Source organism: Mus caroli, unplaced genomic scaffold (assembly GCF_978045245.1).
Source record: "Mus caroli unplaced genomic scaffold, Mus_caroli_1 scaffold_9, whole genome shotgun sequence".
Taxonomy (NCBI): Eukaryota; Metazoa; Chordata; class Mammalia; order Rodentia; family Muridae; genus Mus; species Mus caroli.
In genome coordinates, this window is record NW_028227264.1 from 50,582,971 (window position 1) to 50,601,754 (window position 18,784).

Below are 18,784 nucleotides of genomic sequence, written 5' to 3' on the forward strand. Positions count from 1 at the left end.
TATATACAACACACGGGCAAAACACTCGCACATGTAAAATTTAAAAGTCTAAAAATAATTTAGAAAAACCTTGGCTTCATCTCAATTTTTAACAGAATATTAAAATGAGTATAAAATGATTTGATACTAGCACATCATCAAAGTTTGTGAGTAACTCACATAACAAGATTAAAGCCAGAAAGTGGGGCCAGAAAAGATCAAAGAATTTCTTACTGCTGGTCACATGAGCATCACCTGTTACAGAGTCAAGGCAGGAAACTACAGAAAAGCATTGCTCTGCAGAGTTTCAGGCATCTCACTGTAAATTATTATTAGCTTAATACTGATATTACTTAATAAATAGTGTACTTGTGGATAAGAAACATCTGTGCTAAACAGTGCTGCCAACACTGTTAACTTATAGCTATGTATAAAAATCAGGGTGAAACCGTTTCAGTCATAAGATATGAGTCAAGCAGAGCCATTTTACACACCTGCCGGCCAGCTCCTTATCCAAGTACTTGGCAGCCAACCTCGCCCCATAAACTTCAGCCTGGAGAACAGCTATGTGCCTTCGAAGAGCCTCGTTCTCCTTCCTTAGTAGCTTCACTTCAGCTTCAAGTCGAGCTTCTTTTACCTTTTCTGTTTTATTTGCTTCAAGTTCTCTTTCCTATTGCAATTTTAAGATCATAATTTTATGACAATGTCTTTATGACTCTATAGCCAGGAGACTATGCTCCTTAAAATTATACATAAGCTCAGCATATAAAACAAACAATGAAAACATGGGAAATAGAATTGAAACACAATGGATCTAATTATTTATTTTTGTATTTGTGTGTGCGTGCACGCACGGGCGTGCGCATCTGTATCTGAATCTTGAGTGTGTACCACATGTGTGTGGTCTGTCCATGGAAGCCAGAGAACAGATTGGGTCCCTGGGAGCTGCAGTTACAGGTGGCTGTGAGCAGGCTGATGGGGATGTTGGGTCCTCTGGAAGGACAGCAAGTGCCCTTAACTGCTAAGCCATCTCTTTAGATGAGAATTCTTTGTGTTTGAGATAAAGCCTTGTTTCAGGGTGGCCTGGAACTCATTTTATATATATAGCTCAGGCTAACCCTGAACCTGCAATCCTTCATCTATCTCTCATGTGCTAGGATTAGATATAGAAAAAATGTCCAGCTGGATTTCCTTCTTTAAAATTAGGAAAACAATGTCTCAGACCTTCCTTTGAATAGCTACATAACATGATGTTTACTGACATTGAGAGAAGCAAGAACAATCTTCTTTAAGCAGGACACCGAGTCTACTTTCTAAAAATGACTTAGAAACCAGACTAATATAAAAATGCTAAGCCACAGGCAGCAGCTCATAACAGCAAGACTACACTCAGGCAGCTGAAGGGGAAGGACGACAAGTTCCTGGTCACCCTGGCTACACAGAGTTCCAGGTTAGCATTTATCCACTGGACCACCTATGGTCCCATTCTAAGCTTTCAGAAAACACTGTACAGGCATGCATGAAGAACCTGTAGTTAGAGCTTGATTTTAAGAGAGAACATCTTCTTCCTTTTGCCACCTACAAAGTAAAATAGTCATACATTTTTCAGCTCTCATTAAAGGAGCCATCTTCAGCCTTCTATGTGAATCTACAGGTATTAGAGGACATAATCTCAGGATCATCGCCATTACGTTGTTATTATAAGTTCACAAGAATGAATGCTCAGCTTCCCCTGAGTTTATACCGTGTGTTTCTGCTCACAGACCATGGTTCAGGATCCAAGTGTAAAATGGGCAGCTTCAAGTCAAAGCAGAGTGCAAAATGGAAGGCACAAAGCCTTGCCCAAAGAAAGGCAAATTCCAAATCACATGCACACTGCGTGTGGCCAAGCACACCTCTTCTGAGAGTTGACTAGAGGTCCCACAGGTATTAGCTCTGCATCAAAACCAACTAAAGGCATCACACTAGCATTTATCCTGATTAGGCTGCCCTTGCTGACTTACTGACCTACAGAAATCCAGAGCTTAGGAAAATATGGTTATATTTTCACACACATTTCATGGGCTCTATCCATACTAGCAACTTTACTGAGCTTCATTCCCAGCCTGAAAACCAAGATTTCTTTGGTGTATAGGTATAGAAATATTACTGTACTGAGCTTGCTAATGAAATCTCAGATGCGTATGAGGCTACCACTTCCTTTTAATACTTCAGAATCCTAAAGAATCTGACAGTTGCTGAAATGTAAAACTAACACATGAAGCCAGTCAGCCATGGTGACGCACACACCTTTAACCCTACTACTCAGGGGGCAGAAACAGGGGGCAGATCTCTGTGAGTTCAAGGACAGTCTGCCATAAAAAAAATAAATAAATAAAAATAAAAAAATGTTGGGCTGGGGAGACGGCTCAGAGGTTAAGAGTGCTGGCTGTTCTTCCAAAGGTTTTGAGTTCAATTTCCAGCACCCCACGTGGTAGCTCATAACCATCTATAATAAGATCTGGTGCCCTCGCTTCTGGCATGCAGGAATACATGCACATACAACACTGTATACATAATAAATCTTTAAATAAATAATATGCAAACAAGGATATTTTAAGGCAACTGAAGAGAATTACTTTAAGATTTAAAGATAATTTGTAAGTTTGTTTCCTGGTTAACTTTTTTGTATTAGGTAATAAGTAAGTTCATTTCAAACTTTAGACTGATGTTTCTTCAGACGTGGTAAAGTCCTAAGTCAACTGGAATCTGATTAGCCTGGGATAATGGGAAATACACTAAGAATTTATATATTGTTATTGTCTAAAATACTTTCTGGTAAAACATTTAAAACCCAGTGTTTTTACGTCTACACCATCATTTTTACAGCCGCTGAGAGGTCCTAACCATGCAATGGATGAAGGAATCTGCATGCACACTCTCGTAATGGGAACAAGTTCAAACAGAAACTTGAAAGGGCTTAAAAACCAGGTCTGTTTACTGCATCCTCAATACCCTCATGGGGGTATTTTTGCCAAAGTATAAGTGGGAGCAAGTTACAAGTCCCAGAAGTTGTCAAAATTGATGGGCTCTGCAAACAACGGCTGTAAGTCACAAATGAAAGGTAAGTCTTTAGGCACATGCAGTGAGAAAAGCACAACAGGCACCCCCCTTTCAGGTATCTGAACCCTGAAAACCAGCATTAACATCCCTTCCAAATACAAAGTGTGACAACAGCTAACACTTAACACACCAGAGCATTTCAGCAGGACACGGTAAAGCAAGAGAAACGCCAGACTTACCAGATCCTCCACAGAGTGGACAGACTTCAGATACAAGAAAAAAGTTTTATAATTAGAAAACCATCAAACAAACAAATTATCTAGTGGTATTATCATTACAAGGAAAATTCCCACATGTTGGGTATCAGTTGGGTAGAGCTCATTAGCACAAATATATTTGCAAATCTATAAACAACAGTTATAATACTACACTAAGAATTTTACAGTTAAAATTAGTCAATACAATTGGCCCAATATTTATTTCTCTATAGCATCTATTAAAAGCTAAGGAACTCTTTTCTAATGAAAATGTAAAATGTTTTTCAATGTTAACATCACATAGCTTGTCTTAGTCAGGGTTCTCTAGAGTCAACAGAACTTATAGGATGTCTGTTAACACAGATCCACGGCCCTTCAGTTTATGAGGACTCGAGGAGAAGATAAATGCTGAAGCAGAGTCCAATGTACATATAAGCATCAAACAAAATTAAGTAAAACTTAACCATGTCCTACACTCATCACACCAACAGTGCTGTCTCATGACCTCTCTCTCTCTCCTAAGCTTTATCTTTCTTACTGCTGACACCACATATTTAGCCAAATGTCTGGCATACAGACTACACTCAATCCATAGGTTGAATTGAAACAAGCTTTACAATTTTGTTGTCTACTTAAATAGACAGTTTTAATTAAGATGGTTATGGCTAATTAGAGGGAACTCATAATGAAATATACAGACATGACATAGTGTTCAGTAGCAGCAGAAATGCTTACATCCTTCTGAGAGCTAAGAAACTTGGTGGCTCTTTACTGTCCCCTTCTCAGTATTACCAGCACTTCAATTTTTACCAAGATATACAGATTAGCACATACCTAAGGCTAAGTGAATGAGGGGCTGACAAAAATTACTAAGGAGATTTAGTCATTGAGCCTTGTTTTACCAAGGCCAACACAGTTAAGAAGAATGTTTCTGTCCCTCTTTAGATTCTTCCTGTTCCTAACTAGACACAGGCATGAGGAAATCCCGAGGCTGGAACTATAGCCAATACATACGTATGTCAGAATACAACCAAACAAGAACCTTAACTCCTAGTACATGTGGAGTGGCTGCATCAGTTTTGAGATGCCTTCCTCAGGTTAGTTGAGGAAAACCCAACAAAACTATTGAAGAACAATCTCAGTGCTACTCAGGATTTCTGCTACAGCAGCTGAATTAACCCCAACAGATAGCAGAACAAAAACTTGTTTGTTATATCTCTACTAGCCTTTAAATATATTTATACAAACATCTGAAAATAGACTATTTTCTATTCTATTCTATCAGATGGGTATTGATTTTATCAGATGCTATTGGTGACTATGACCATAAACTTTCTATTGATTGAACTTTCACCATGAACACATTTTATAATTGTAACTCCCTTAGGAATCACCTCTCCATCCACCAAGACACAAGTGCGCATTCTGCATCACTTACCAATTTTGCCTTGATGGCCCCAGAGTCAACACTTTGACCAGTCTTGGCATGAAGCTGAAGCTGAGTGGAGTGCAGCTGTAAAAGCTGCTCGTGGACTTCTTTCTCCAGAACAACTTTCTCTGCTTGAGTCTCTGTCAATTCCGATCGCAGATCCACCAACTGTGCCTTATAAAGCAACAGAAAACATTAAGGGTCCTTAATTTTCTTTATTATTATTCAAGAAATGACAAAGAGATAATCCTTGAGATGAAAACCTATACACTAACTAACCAAACTATCCATGTAAACCGACAGCAGGTCTGTCAAGAGAGATGCTCATTGGTTAAAAGCACATGCTGCCAAGCCTTTGATCCTTAGGACTCAATGTGCACACACAAATAAGTAAATAAAAATGTAATAAAAAATGAAACTGACCAGAAACCAAGTGTGAAGAACGTTAAGTGGCAAGAGAACTCTACTATAAATGTCTTCTACTAACACAGGTTACTTCCATTTTACCTGGTTCACATTCACCAACCCTTTCAAAGCCTTCTCATCTTTATCTTCAAAGCTTCTAAATCACAGAAGTGTGGGATATAGAGTCACCTTCCTGCTCAGACAGTATGCATCACAGTGGTCCACTAACATGAACAACATGTTAGTGGGGGTCTGTCTTCAACACAGAAACTATCAGCCTACATTAGACTTCTTAAACTTTTCCCATTGGCAACATTCACTCATTCAAATGGTTTCTAGTCCAAGCTGCCTTGAACTGGCTATGTAGTGAGGATGACCCCGAACTTCTGATCCTCTGCATCCATTCCCTGGGTGCTCAGACTGGAGGTGTGTGTCCATGCTCTATTTATGAGTGCCTCGGGGCTGAATCCTGGTCCTCATGCATGCTTAGGTAATTCCTCTGTCAACTGAACTGCTTTCATTTTCTTATAACCCTTTTCACTGGATTTCTACACAACCCTAGTCACATAGTTATATAAAGTAAGTACACAAACACTTCCTAATAAATAAGTTTATTTAAAACAATCATATGATTTATCATTTATTAAAGATGAATAATAATTTGCATAACAAGGTATGCTTTTTTTACTTTTACATAGTTCTTAACTGAGGATGTGATACTATAAGACACGGGTAGTATATACTTAAGCTTAACTTGTAGTCCATGGGCCCCATGTGGTTGAAGACAGCTATGCATGTAGTTCAACACAAAGTGGTAAGCTTACCTAAAACATAAGGTTGTCTTTATTGTTGTAGTTTTTTGCAACTTAATTACACGGTTCTCAATTTTGAACTTCACAGATGACAACATGTCACAAGGTTGTCGAAACCTTAGGTAGAGCACCTTCAACATTTTCCAGAATTGATCAATATTTCGATTTGACAACTGTCAATGCAGAGACTAAGGTTCTGCATGCAGAAGTATGCTTAGGACTATTTTGGAAGCTGTTGGAAATTCTTTCCTAATCCCAAGCCAAAATTCATTTAACAATAGAAAAATTAATAATAATTACTATTATTTTTAAGATTTATTTTCATTTATGTGTGTGGTCTAGATGTGTCCACGTCATGTATGTGCAAGTATCTGATGAAGCCAGAAAGTACTGGATTCCCTGGAGCTGGAATCACAGATGGTTATGAGTTACCTGACATGGGTGCCAGGAACCGAATCTGGGTCATCTGAAAGAGCTGCAAGTGCTCTTAAACATTGAGGCATCTTTCCAGCCTCCAAAATGCTTATCTGCTTATCTGTATGCATGTAAATGTCTGCATGAGTGCTGCAACCGGTGTGTGCAGGTCAGAGGACAACCTTGGGTGTTGGCCCTCCTAACCTTGGCCTTGAGGTATAGTGCCTCTTGCTTGCTGTTGCAGTGCATATTCCAGGGTATCTACCCTCAAGCTTCTGGGGAATTCTCCTGCCTCTGTCTCACACCTCACACTATAAACACACACCACTATGCACATTTAGATCAAGGGATCTAAACTCAAGTTGTGAGGCTTACAGCAAGTGCTTTTACCTGTTGAGCCATCTCCTTGGCTCAACATTTTTTTTTAAGGAAACTAAAGTCAGAAAGTCAAAACAGCAATTTTTGAGCTCTAACATTCCAATACAGTGTAACCCAGGGATATCTAATGTGAGCTTTACATGCTGACGAATGATGAGAAAATCTTGTCTTCATTTTCTGTAAGCCATACATATCTGTAAGAACAGAAGACTGTATATGCTGTAAGAACAGATCATTCATAACCTGCATCTTAGCCTGCACGCTTCAGTCATCAGTACTGTGTGTTGCAACAGTGTGCACAGTGTAAACTGCATGTGGACTCAGAATCAAGGCCGCCATGAGGCTGTGTGATACAACAAGGGCAGGTGCTGACTCAGTATGTGTTTGGTTTTGAATTAACTTTTGGTTGTTGCACATTCAGAAACCTTTTTCCTGTTTTCCAATATTTCGGGACCCTCACATTCAGTTGCATGACCTAATATAGGAGCTCAAACCTCATTTTAGGAAGCTGTGGATTTTTTTTTTTTTTTTGGTCAGAAAATTACCCTTTGTACTGTGTAGCAATTATTTTAAGGGCCAAGTGCTGAGATCACAGTGAGCCTAAGCAGGAGAGCTGACTGCAAGTTCTCGGTTAGAGCAGAAATCCGCCCAGGAGGGCTTATTCATTCCACCAAAGCTTTCCATTTCTACACAGCTGACATGGCTTCACCACTCTGAACTGCACATGGGCCTTATGTTTGCTCTGCCCAGTTAGCCAGTGCTTGCACTTTTCTTTCCTATTCAAGTCAAAAGAATTTTAAACTTTAACTTTCAATTTAAAAATTGAAAGGCCAGAGAACTATACTGTCACAGAAAAAACAAATGTAGGTAGTTCATACAGAATTAGCTCAGCTCCAAGGAAAGTCAGTTTCTAGCAACAGCGATCTGCTGCCATGGTAATTTTATAAATGGAAATAAAGGATTTTATAACGTTAGAAACATTATTAGGAAGACTTGCGGCATTGTGCAATATATTCAAAACTAAAGTGTAAAAGAAAACAAAACCCTTTCTGAAGTGAAGCCACTGATGCAAACGGTTGAGATTCGGATAACAGCTTACTTAGGAGGGAAGACAGGTCTTAGATATGAGTGCAGATCTTGGTGTAAATCACAGAACTGTCCCATAAGAGCACCAGAAAGAAAGAAGTACAAAGCTGAGGCTTGCACTGGGACTAGGAGCAGATACGCATTAATACCCCAACACAGAGGTACATGGAGTAGAGACTGCCAGGGACTGGGGTTTGGGAAATTACTTGTCAGGGATGGTTGGAGAGGGAAAAGAAAAAAAGATACTGTACAAGTTCATCAAATCAGAATGTGTAATGACAAACATACTGTCCCATGTGATGGTTAGTATTAATTGCTAACTTGACAGAATTTAGAATCACCTGAGGGGTGTGTGTGTGTGTGTGTGTGTGTGTGTGTGCGCGCATGATCTTGATTGTGTTAATTCATGTGGGAGGACCACAATAATTGTGGGTAGAACCATTCTCTGGGTAGAGGAGCTTACAGAATATAAAACAAAGCAACCAAGCAGAGCACTGCACACAAGCATTTACTGGTCTCTGCTGACAGATGCAATGCGACCAGCTGTCTCAAGCTCCTCCTGTTAGGACTGCCCCATGACAGACTATAACATGGAACTGTGATACAGACAAGAACCTGTCTTCCCTAAGTTGCTTCTGCCAGAGAAGAAAATTTTAATTTTTATTTTGCTTATTATTAGAAGTATCAGAAGGTATAGGCATGTGGTCAGAGGAAAATTTTGTCCAGTTGTTTCTCTCTTTTACTTTGACATGAATTCTGGGATAGAACATAGTCAGCTCTTCAGGCTTGTGTCATGCGCATGTACCCAGTGAGGCTTTTTTTTGCTGCTACTGTTTAGCTCTGGCTGGTTTGGAACCACAAGAAGACTAGGCTGGTCCTGAATTCATAGAGTTCCACCTGTCCCTGCCCCCCACCCCCACCCCCCAGTGCTGAGATTACAGGCTGTGCCCTATGTGTGGCTCCTGTCAGCTTATTTTATTACAGAAAAGAAACAGAAGAGACAGAAAAGAAACCAAGACACTGTTTCTTTCTTTCTTTCCTCCCTGTAGATGCCTCCTAACTCAGGCCTTCTCATTGTCCGTTGTTGTTGTCACTGTTGGTGGTGCTGAGGCTAGAACCTAGGGCCTTGTGTATGTTAGGCAAACACTCTTAACACTAAGCTCTAGCCCCAGCGATCCCTTCCTTTTTATAACAATTTTATTCAGTATAGTTTACATCAGAGCAATGCACAAATAACATATTAACAAAAATAAGTGTATCTATTTAATGAGCACATAATTTAAAAAAAAAGAGCGGTGTTTTTTTTAATGTTATACAAATGCAAATGTAGTGTACATTGTCTGGTCTTTTACATCAAGAGTGTGTTTAAGATTCACTTATAGTATATTTTCATTTTATGGGATTTTCACTAAAAATTTGTCGATTTCTTTTACTTTCAAGGGGTACCCCTTTGGGTGATAAACATGATACTGATAAAAACTACCTGTCAATTGCTAAATACTAGATCTACTTTTCTTGATGGTATCTAGAAGGAGATTCTGGGTTATAAAATGGAAAGTTGCTTTGTGATTGGTTCTAAGATTCTTGTAAATGTCAGGTTCCTGAATGCTCTCAAGTTCCTTACATAAAATGACAGTATTTACATCTAACCTTTGTATGCCATATACCTTAAAGCTCTAGATTACTTTATGTAAATGCTATGAAAATAATTATCATAGTATACTTTTTATTTTTCTTTTAAATAAACTTTATTATTTAAAACCAAAACAATACAAACAAATCAAAACATCACACACCCAAATTAACCAGACTCAAAATCTACACAGCTGAATGAACTTAGGAACTGTTTTATATCCGACAGAGGCTAATAGCCAATAATTAAAAAGAACTCAAGAAGTTAGACTCCAAAGAACCAAATAACCCTATTAAAAAATGGGGAACAGAGCTAAACAGAGAATTCTTAAGAGGTGTGTAGCAATGGGGGATAGGGAGCTATGGGTAGCAACCAGAAAGTCCCAGATGCCAGGAAAGCAAGAGCCTCCCAGAACCCCATGGGGACATTAGCTGAAATACCCACAAAGGGAGAGAGAACCTGCTGAGACACCCTATCCAGAAGTTAGGCATGTCCCCCCCTCCCCCCCGGTTGAGGGATGGAGCCACCCACCATCTCCAAAATTTTAACCCAGAATTGCTCCTGTCTAAAGGAAATACAGGGGCAAAGAATAGAACAGAGACTGAAGGAATGGCCATCCAGAGACTGCCCTACCTGGGGATCCATCTACATGCAGACACCAAACCCAGACACTATTGCTGATGCCAAGAAGTGCTTGCTGACAGGAGCCTGATACAGCTGTCTCCTGAGAGGCTCTGCCAGATCCTGACCAATACAGATGATCACAGCCAACCATTGGACTGAGCACAGGGACCCCAATGGAAGAGTTAGGGGAAGGACTGAAGGAGCTGAAGGGGCCTTGCATCAATGGGAGGGGAGGGCCTTGGTCCTGTGAAGGCTTGATGCCCAGTGTAGAGGAATGCTAGGCAGTGAGGCAGGAATGGGTGGGTGATGGAGCACCCTCATTGAAGCAGAGTAAGGGGTGATGGGAAAAGGGACAGATAACATTTGAAATGTAAATAAAATATTCAATTAAAAAAAAAGAACTGTTAGAATTGGCATCAGGACAGAAGTTGTGAAGGTTAAGGTTAGAGTACATACATAGAAGTCAAAATTCTGGGTCTGTGATATTTCTACAACTAACTTTTAAAGGAACAATTGTTACGTTGACTTCCATAGTGACCTCACAGCAGTAGAACCATTCTGTGTTCCCACCAGCAATATATGAAGACAGGTCAGAAACAAGAGGATCCCTGAAGCTGATTTCCCAGACAGCTTAGCTTAATTGATGAGTTTCAAGCTCAATGAGAGACCATGTCTCAAAACTAAATAAAAAGAGATGGAGGGCTGGGGAGATGAGTAGGCGTGTAGAAGTGCTAGCTGCACCAGGCTGGTAACTGAGTTCAATCTCAGAACCCTCATAAGAAGCCGAATGTGGAAGGATGCACCCACAACCCCAGTAGCCTTAAAGGGAAACGGGAGGAGAGAGGAGAATCACTAGCAAGCTAGAGGGAGAGCTAGCCTCGAGTAGATAACGGCAGCAGAAAGAACAAGTCAGAAGTCCCCTCAAAACAAGGTGATGGCAACCTGATGAGGTGGCACATGTCTTTATTCACTGCACCAGGGAGGCAGAGGCAAGCAGGTCTCTCTGAGTTGGAGACCAGACTGACCTACATAGTGAGTTCCAGGTCAGATAAGGTAAAACAGTGAGACCCTGTCTTGAAACACAAACAAAACCAAGGTGGGAGGTGAGACCTTGCAGGTTGTTCTCTGACCTCCATGTGAAGACCATAACTTATGCCAATCCATCTACCATCCATAAATCGATAGTAAGATTTTTTTTAAAGATGGAAAATGGTTAATACCCCAAACACACACACAACCCCCCACCCCCACCCCCACCCCTAACTCATACACTCACAAAAGGAGATTTGGTTGACATTTTCTAAAATCCTGAAAGTATACCCCAGACATTTTGAATCTTTAGCTTGTTGGTATGAGACCTACACCCATACAGAATATCTGATATTTTGTTTACATTCCAAATTTTATCCCCTTTCCCATCCCCCCTTACTCTGCTTGGATGAGGTTGCTCTCCCACCCACCCACCCAGTCCTGCCTCACCGCCCTAGCATTCCTCTACACTGGGGTACCAATAAATAATACTGTAGCCTCGAAGCAGTTCTCTGGTCTGTGACCTGCCTACTTCCGTCTTCAAGTCAAGGAGAAAGTCTCTCCCTTTGGCATTTGCTGGTGACTTGTGTCTGGGCTCCTTGGAAACCCTTCTGCCATTCAGGAAGTTTTCTACATGAGACATGGGAATGTCCTGCTATTTCAACCCACCATTTTCTGGAGTTTGTGAAAGTACCTTCATACCTAGTTTTGTTGGAGAGTTTGCCCTTGGGTTTCGTTTGTGATTTCAATTTCCCTCTTTTAAGTTAAAAACATTTTTTTTTCTTCTTTCTTTTCTTTTTTAAGGTTCTTTTATCAGAGCCTTCTTTAGGTCACAAAGTCTCACTTCCCACTTTTACTGTAATAGGAAAACTGTGATGTTTTAGACTAACACTGTGCAACAGAAGCAGCCAGACATTTGATTCAAATTTTTCTGATAACTACATTAATAAATAGCGATCAGTAGATGGTTCAATAGGGGTACTTGCCATCAAATTGATAACCTAATTTATACCAATTTACTATATTAATTTATAATAATCGATAACACCTGGGGGACCCACATGGTGGCACAGGAGACCTGACATGGCAAACAATGTAAAAAATGTTTTTTAAAAAGTCAATCTCAGTGTCAGCACATAAGTAGGGAATAGTAATAATTAGGGTCTGGAGGCCAGACACAGACACCCCACCACCACCACACACACACACACAGACAAGCACACACACAAGTAAAAAGGTGGACGAAATACATTTCTGTCATATTGTTTATTTAGCACAACATATGTAAACATAATCAGTGTAACACTTACTGAGTTATTACTTTTTACGCCATCATTATATAGGTATCTGTGCACCATATCTAAATCAGAATTAGCCATACTTCAAGTACATACAACAGCCACATCACACTAGACAATGCAGTCAGATCTAGACTATTTCTTATGCCAAATCTGAAATTTCATTATGATTTAAGTGCTTAAAGAGATAATAGCAAATAGAGATAATTGCTGGAGAGATGGCTCCGCAGTTAAGAGCACCGTCTGTTCTTCCAGAGGTCCTGAGTTCAATTCCCAGCAACCACATGGTGGCTCACAACCAACAACAATCAATACTGGGATCTGATGCTTTCTTCTGGTACGCAGGTGACATGAAGATAAAGCACTCATATGCAAAAATCAATGAATGAATCAATCAATCAATCTTTGAAAAAAAAGATAACAGTAGCAGCAACTGAATCCTTATATATAGTGAGCATATGTAATATATAAAATATATTGTTCCTTTCTAATAGTAGTTCCTTTTCACTGTTGTCTACATAAGTATATAACAGGTTTTGCTTTTGAGTTTTCAGCACTGGGGGTCAAATTTGGCCCTGTATATATTAGACAAGCACTCTACCACCAGCCCTAAGACACAGTTTAATCACCTTTGGTAAATCTTGAACAGCAACTCCAGGAAGAAAAAACTTACCAGTACCGTATAGGCGGTTTATAAACCGTATTCAACAAATTTAAGCCACATCCCACTAGACACTGTTCAGTGTACTCTGAAGCCTGCTCTTTTAAAGTACAAGTGAGCCTGGTCTAGAAAGTCCTTGGAGAAACAAAAAACAAAACAAAATAAAAAAACAAAAAACCCTATAGGATTCTATGACCTCTGAAATAATTAAAAAAGATTTTTTTCCTAATATATATACTCTGTGTATATATGTAGCTTGTGACTTTAGCCCAGCATACCCAAGAAAGTTTAAATTCAGCTATTTTATATTTTACAAAATTTTATAAAATTTTTTATCTCCTTTCCTACTGCTGCCTTTCTTTCTGTCTTGATTTTCTCTTTGTAATGTCTTCTAATGCATTTTTCATTCTTTGCATTTCTTGTAAACTAGAAGTTGGAACTAATGTTTTTCAGCCTTTCTAGTAAGAACATGACTATACCATACATTTCAATAGCAGACATATATCGTCTAGTTATCTACTTTTTCTCCACAAATAGCATGATGTATTAATACATGCAAAATCCATATATGTTACTAGCAAAAGAGATTCAAATGAAAACTAGATCTAATTACCTCCAAAAGGGACAAGAAAAATAGGGCTGTGAATGAATGGGTCTTCAATTTGAAAGTCATATATTATATCAACTAAATGAAGTAATTTCCTCACATTTTGCTAAACATAAAAATATTGGGGTTGGAGAGATGCCTCAGTAATTAAGGGAACTGGCTGCTCTTTCAGAGGACCCAGGTTCAATGCCCAGCATTCACATGGTGACTCACAACTATTTGTAACTCCAGTTCCAGGGAATCCTATGCTCTCTTCTTGCCTTCACAGGTACCAGACATGCACGGATCACAGACATACAAGGCAGACAAAACAACCATACACATAAAATAAAAAATAGAAGATACAGGTATCAAAATCTGAAGTGCTATTTTAAATCTTGGGAATAAGACTGCTTCAAATTTACTCTAAATTCTATATTATTTAGTTTCTTGCCTAAAATGTAAGCAATCTTCCTAAGAAAATTTAGTCATGGATAAACTTTAGGTTATTTAGAACTCAATTTAAAATTTCTACATACTATTTAATAGTCACTCTTTAACAGGGCTGAACTCTAGAAAGGGACCTGCAACAACACAAAATCTATGATTACTATGACTATGACAAAATTTAGGTACTATAATCAAAGCTGCATATTTTTTAAGACTACCTAGGTGGTCAGTGGCCAAGTGGTATTCTGGTATCCAATTCTGATTTCCAGGGCAGCACCATGGAAATAGCAGTTCCAAGCAGGCAACCAGAGGAAAACTGTGTATGTTACTACAGTATGTGGTAAGTGTGCCAATAATATCCACACTCCCACAAAGCAAGCATCTAGCTACCATATGGCAGGCATGGACATTATCTCTACTTATCATACTTAACTTTTTTTTTTTTTTTTTTTTTACAGTTAAGGAAATGGAAATCAGGATTTAAACAGCTCATCCAAGACACACAGCCAAATAAACTTAAAACTAGTTTAAACGTTTAAAAAAAAATTGTTTGAGGATCTTTTCTCATTGTTGTAGGCCATACGTTTGTGCCCTCTGTAATAAATATGAAACCTTTTATTCAGAACAATTTCATTAAAGATATTTACAAAAGAAATGGTATACCATAAGTGTCCTTGTGTTACTACTTTTTTGTTGTTGTTTTTTCGAGACAGGGTTTCTCTGTGTAGCCTTGGCTGTCCTGGAACTCACTTTGCAGACCAGGCTGGCCTCGAACTCAGAGATCCACTTGCCTCTGTCTCCCAAGTGCTGGGATTAAAGGTGTGTGCCACCACACCGTGTTACTACTTTTTTATTCAAAGTGAAATGATATTCTGCAGTTCTGCTTCAACTGTGTGTGTTACTTGAGTGCATACAGTAGTAAGACTCTGTACATGCATACAATAGATTTTAATCAAGCCCACTTCCTATTCCCTCTACTACAATTCCTCTCCCATCCTCCATTATTCCTTTCCCTCTTATCTTTGTTTGTTCCATCCATCCATCCATCCATCCATCCATCCATCCATCCATCCATCCATCTATCCATCCAATCTATTGAGTCTACTTGGCACTGCCAGAATGTGCCTGGGTGTAGGGCCATCCATGGGAAGCATGGACTGTAGCTGTTCAGGGCTGAATCCTGGGAGAAACCGACCTTCCCTCTCCCAACAGCCACCACTTGCTAATTGCTCCTCAGTTACACTTTAACTTATATTTTGAACAAACAGTCAACTACTGAGAATTAACTACCTAAATCTTTTATTTTGTACTGTTCACTTAGGTCAAAGAGCCCTTTCTATGATGTCAGCACATCTATGAGAGATAGAGGAAATGAAGTAAGGAAAAGAAAGGAAGGGAAGGAAGAAGAGAGGGCGTAAGTGAATAAAAGCTCACTTTTAGTAAGGAAACAGAGATCACTGTGAATTTTTTGTGTTCAAGATGATCAATAATTGATATTAAAGTAATTTATGGGAATTATTAGATTATACTTAACCCATTGAGTTTTTTTTTTTAAACAAAAAACTGCAGCAACAATTGATTTCAACCTCCAACTTTAATTAATACCCCAAAAGTATTTTAAAGACACAGAACACAGGTTGTGGTGGCTCACATTTTAAATCCCAGCACTATGTGCATTCCCCCTTCCATGTACCATTTATTGAAGAAGTCTGTCCCTTACCCACTGTGTATTCTTGCTAGCTTTTGTCAAGAGTCAGTACACTGACTCTTCTATAAGTTACCTTGGCCCTGATGCCTCTTTACAGCAATACAAAAGTAACTAAGACAAATGGTAGCAACCCAAAATAATCAAAGGAACTGTAACACTCTAGAAACATCAAAACAAAACCCAACAACCAGAGAAACAGGTTACAATGTGGGAGAATGTATTTGCAAACTATGTATCTGCTAGGGAGATAATATCCAAAACACACAAACAACAAATAACCCAGTTAAAAATGGATAAAACATGAGTAGACATTTTATAAAACATTTAGAATCAGGTATATTAAAAAAACAGTTTAACAGCAGGGATCACTATTGAACTAATACAAATCAAATCTATAACAAAATATCAAACATGTACACACCCTATTAAAATGGTGACTATCAAAGGAACCAAACCAAGAAAAACACTAGCAAGATTATGGAGGGAAAAAAAAAAAAGAAACCTAAATAGTATAACCATCATAGAAGACTGAGTGGTGTATCTTCAAGCCAAAAAGAAGCCAAAACAGTAAAGAAACAACTGCCAGCAATCTCACAATTTAGGGATATATGAAAACGAAATCAGTACCTCAAAGAGATATATGGAATCTTATGTTTACTGTAGCACCATTTATTATAGCTAAGATAAGGAATCAGCCTAGGTACCTATTAATGGATAAAAGAACAAAGAAAATATGGTACATGCACACACACACACACACACACACACAAAATGGTGACTATGGACATAATGGGATAGTATTAAGAAACAAAGAATACCATGTAAAGTGACATGGAGGATATGATGTTAAATGATATAAGCCAGACACAGAAAGCTGAATATTGCATGATCTCACCTTAATGTGGCACCTAGAAAATTGTTTTCATACAAGCAGAGGATCAAGTGGTTACCAGGGGTATGGGGATTTGAAGAGGTGGGGATTGGTAAAATCAATTAGAGATACAAAGCCATAGGTATATGTTCCTAAATAAGACCTGTACATAGAGAAGAATACATCCTTGTGTTCTATTGTACAGTTAGATACCTGGGGTTAACAATAATGTGTATGTTTCAAAATAGCTAGGAAAGCAGATTTTAAATGTTCTCACCATAATAAATGTATTAAAATAATACTTATAAATAAGTATAATAATTACATGTCAATCATCAATCATAAAGTGTGTTAAAAATTTTAAAATATACTTCATAAAGTAAAAATGATATCCTTCCAGAAATGGAAGGAGATACAGAGAGACATTTTACCTACAGAGTATTGTAGGATTACTATCAAGCCTTCCCTGAATGACTCACTACTGTTCCGTCCCCCATGTTAGTCTTCTAAACTATTCTATCAAGACAATTCCTGGGGCTAGAGAGACGGCTCAATGGTTAAGAGCACTGGCTGCTCTTGCAGAGGACTGGGTTTCAGCACTCATCTCATTAAAAGCTCACAACAGCTTTTAATTCTAGATCCAGAGAACTGGACCTCTAAAAACAATAGGCATGCACATGCGGTACTTGTATACAACAGGCAAAACCATCCATCCATAAAACCCTTGCTCTCTTCCATTTTTGAGATTATGATATAATTACACCATTTCTCCTTTGCTTCCCTCCACCTAAACCCTCTCATAGATCCCTCCTTGCTCTCATATATCCCTCCTCGCTCTCATATATCCCTCCTTACTCTCATATATCCCTCCTTGCTCTCTTTCAAATTCATAGCCTCTTCTCTCCTTAACTGTTGTACCGCACATGCCACGCACACATACTCACACACATTCATATATTTCTTCCTAAATAAGACCTGTACAATTTTACTTGTATGTATGTTTTCTTTTTTTGTTTGTTTGTTTTTTCGAGACAGGGTTTCTCTGTGTAGCCCTGGCTGTCCTGGAACTCACTTTGTAGACCAGGCTGGCCTCGAACTCAGAAATCCGCCTGCCTCTGCCTCCCGAGTGCTGGGATTAAAGGCGTGCGCCACCACGCCCGGCTTTGTATGTATGTTTTCATGGCTGACTATTTGATACTTGATAACCAACTGGTAAAATCTTTTTAAAGACAGTTCCTTACTGATATAATTCTTTCTTCCCCTTAATTCTTTTTTTTTTTTTTCCTTTTGGCTTTTCGAGACAGGGTTTCTCTGTGTAGCCCTGGCTGTCCTGGAACTCACTCTGTAGACCAGGCTGACCTTGAACTCAGAAATCCACCTGCCTCTGCCTCCCAAGTGCTGGGATTAAAGGCGTGTGCTACCACCACTCGGCTCCTAATATAATTCTTAACCATTGAACTCACCCTTTGTAACACGAGTCCATAATTCTAGTGCTGGAGCAGCAAAATCAGGATGTCAGGGGCTTGGAAGCTGCCCAGCCAGCCTAACTGAATCAGTGAGTACCAGCTTCATTGAGAGAGACCCTGTCTCAGAAATAAAGTGGACAGCAACTAAGACACCCAATTAAGACACCCCTGACCTCTGGCCTCCATGTTCCCAAACACCTGCATATACTTACACATACACCCACCTATACACACACACACACACACATGTGCACACACAGACACAACACACTCTCACACATAATACACACACAAACTTGTTACAATATACTGTTATTTAACACTCATATCTCAAATAGTAAGAAAACCTTTACATATTATCTGCTTCTACTAAAAGATGCACAGCCATCCTATATATCATGCTCCCCCCTACTCCCCCGCCCCACAAGTGCTTTTAACAGGATGTACTATGCGATTGTTATATAAAGGACTGTCATCTATCTGACAGAAGCCAAATCATTCTCCATTGGCCTTTTCACTTGTGGCAAAAGCAAAGGGACAATGTAAGTAGCAGGAGTATTTTGTTCTAGTCCCTTTTTTCTTATTCAAATTATCATTTAACTCACTCTTTATATAAAGGATCTTCCTCTATTTTCTTTTTTCTCCCTATGCTCAAA

At 39.0% G+C, this 18,784-nt stretch overlaps 1 protein-coding gene across 2 annotated transcripts in view; it reads right to left on the minus strand.

Moving 5' to 3' along the window:
- Gopc (golgi associated PDZ and coiled-coil motif containing) overlaps positions 1 to 18,784 on the minus strand; it is a 43,418-nt gene that overhangs the window by 15,738 nt on the left and 8,896 nt on the right. Inside the window, exons 2-4 of one of the 2 annotated variants that reach the window (XM_029482602.2) lie at positions 4,717 to 4,881; positions 3,261 to 3,284; positions 474 to 649 (exon numbers count right to left, since the gene is read on the minus strand). In XM_029482602.2, the coding sequence (XP_029338462.1) occupies positions 474 to 649; positions 3,261 to 3,284; positions 4,717 to 4,881 (365 nt within the window). The remainder of the gene's footprint in view (positions 1 to 473; positions 650 to 3,260; positions 3,285 to 4,716; positions 4,882 to 18,784) is intronic. The other variant, XM_021174113.2, reaches the window with a different exon arrangement.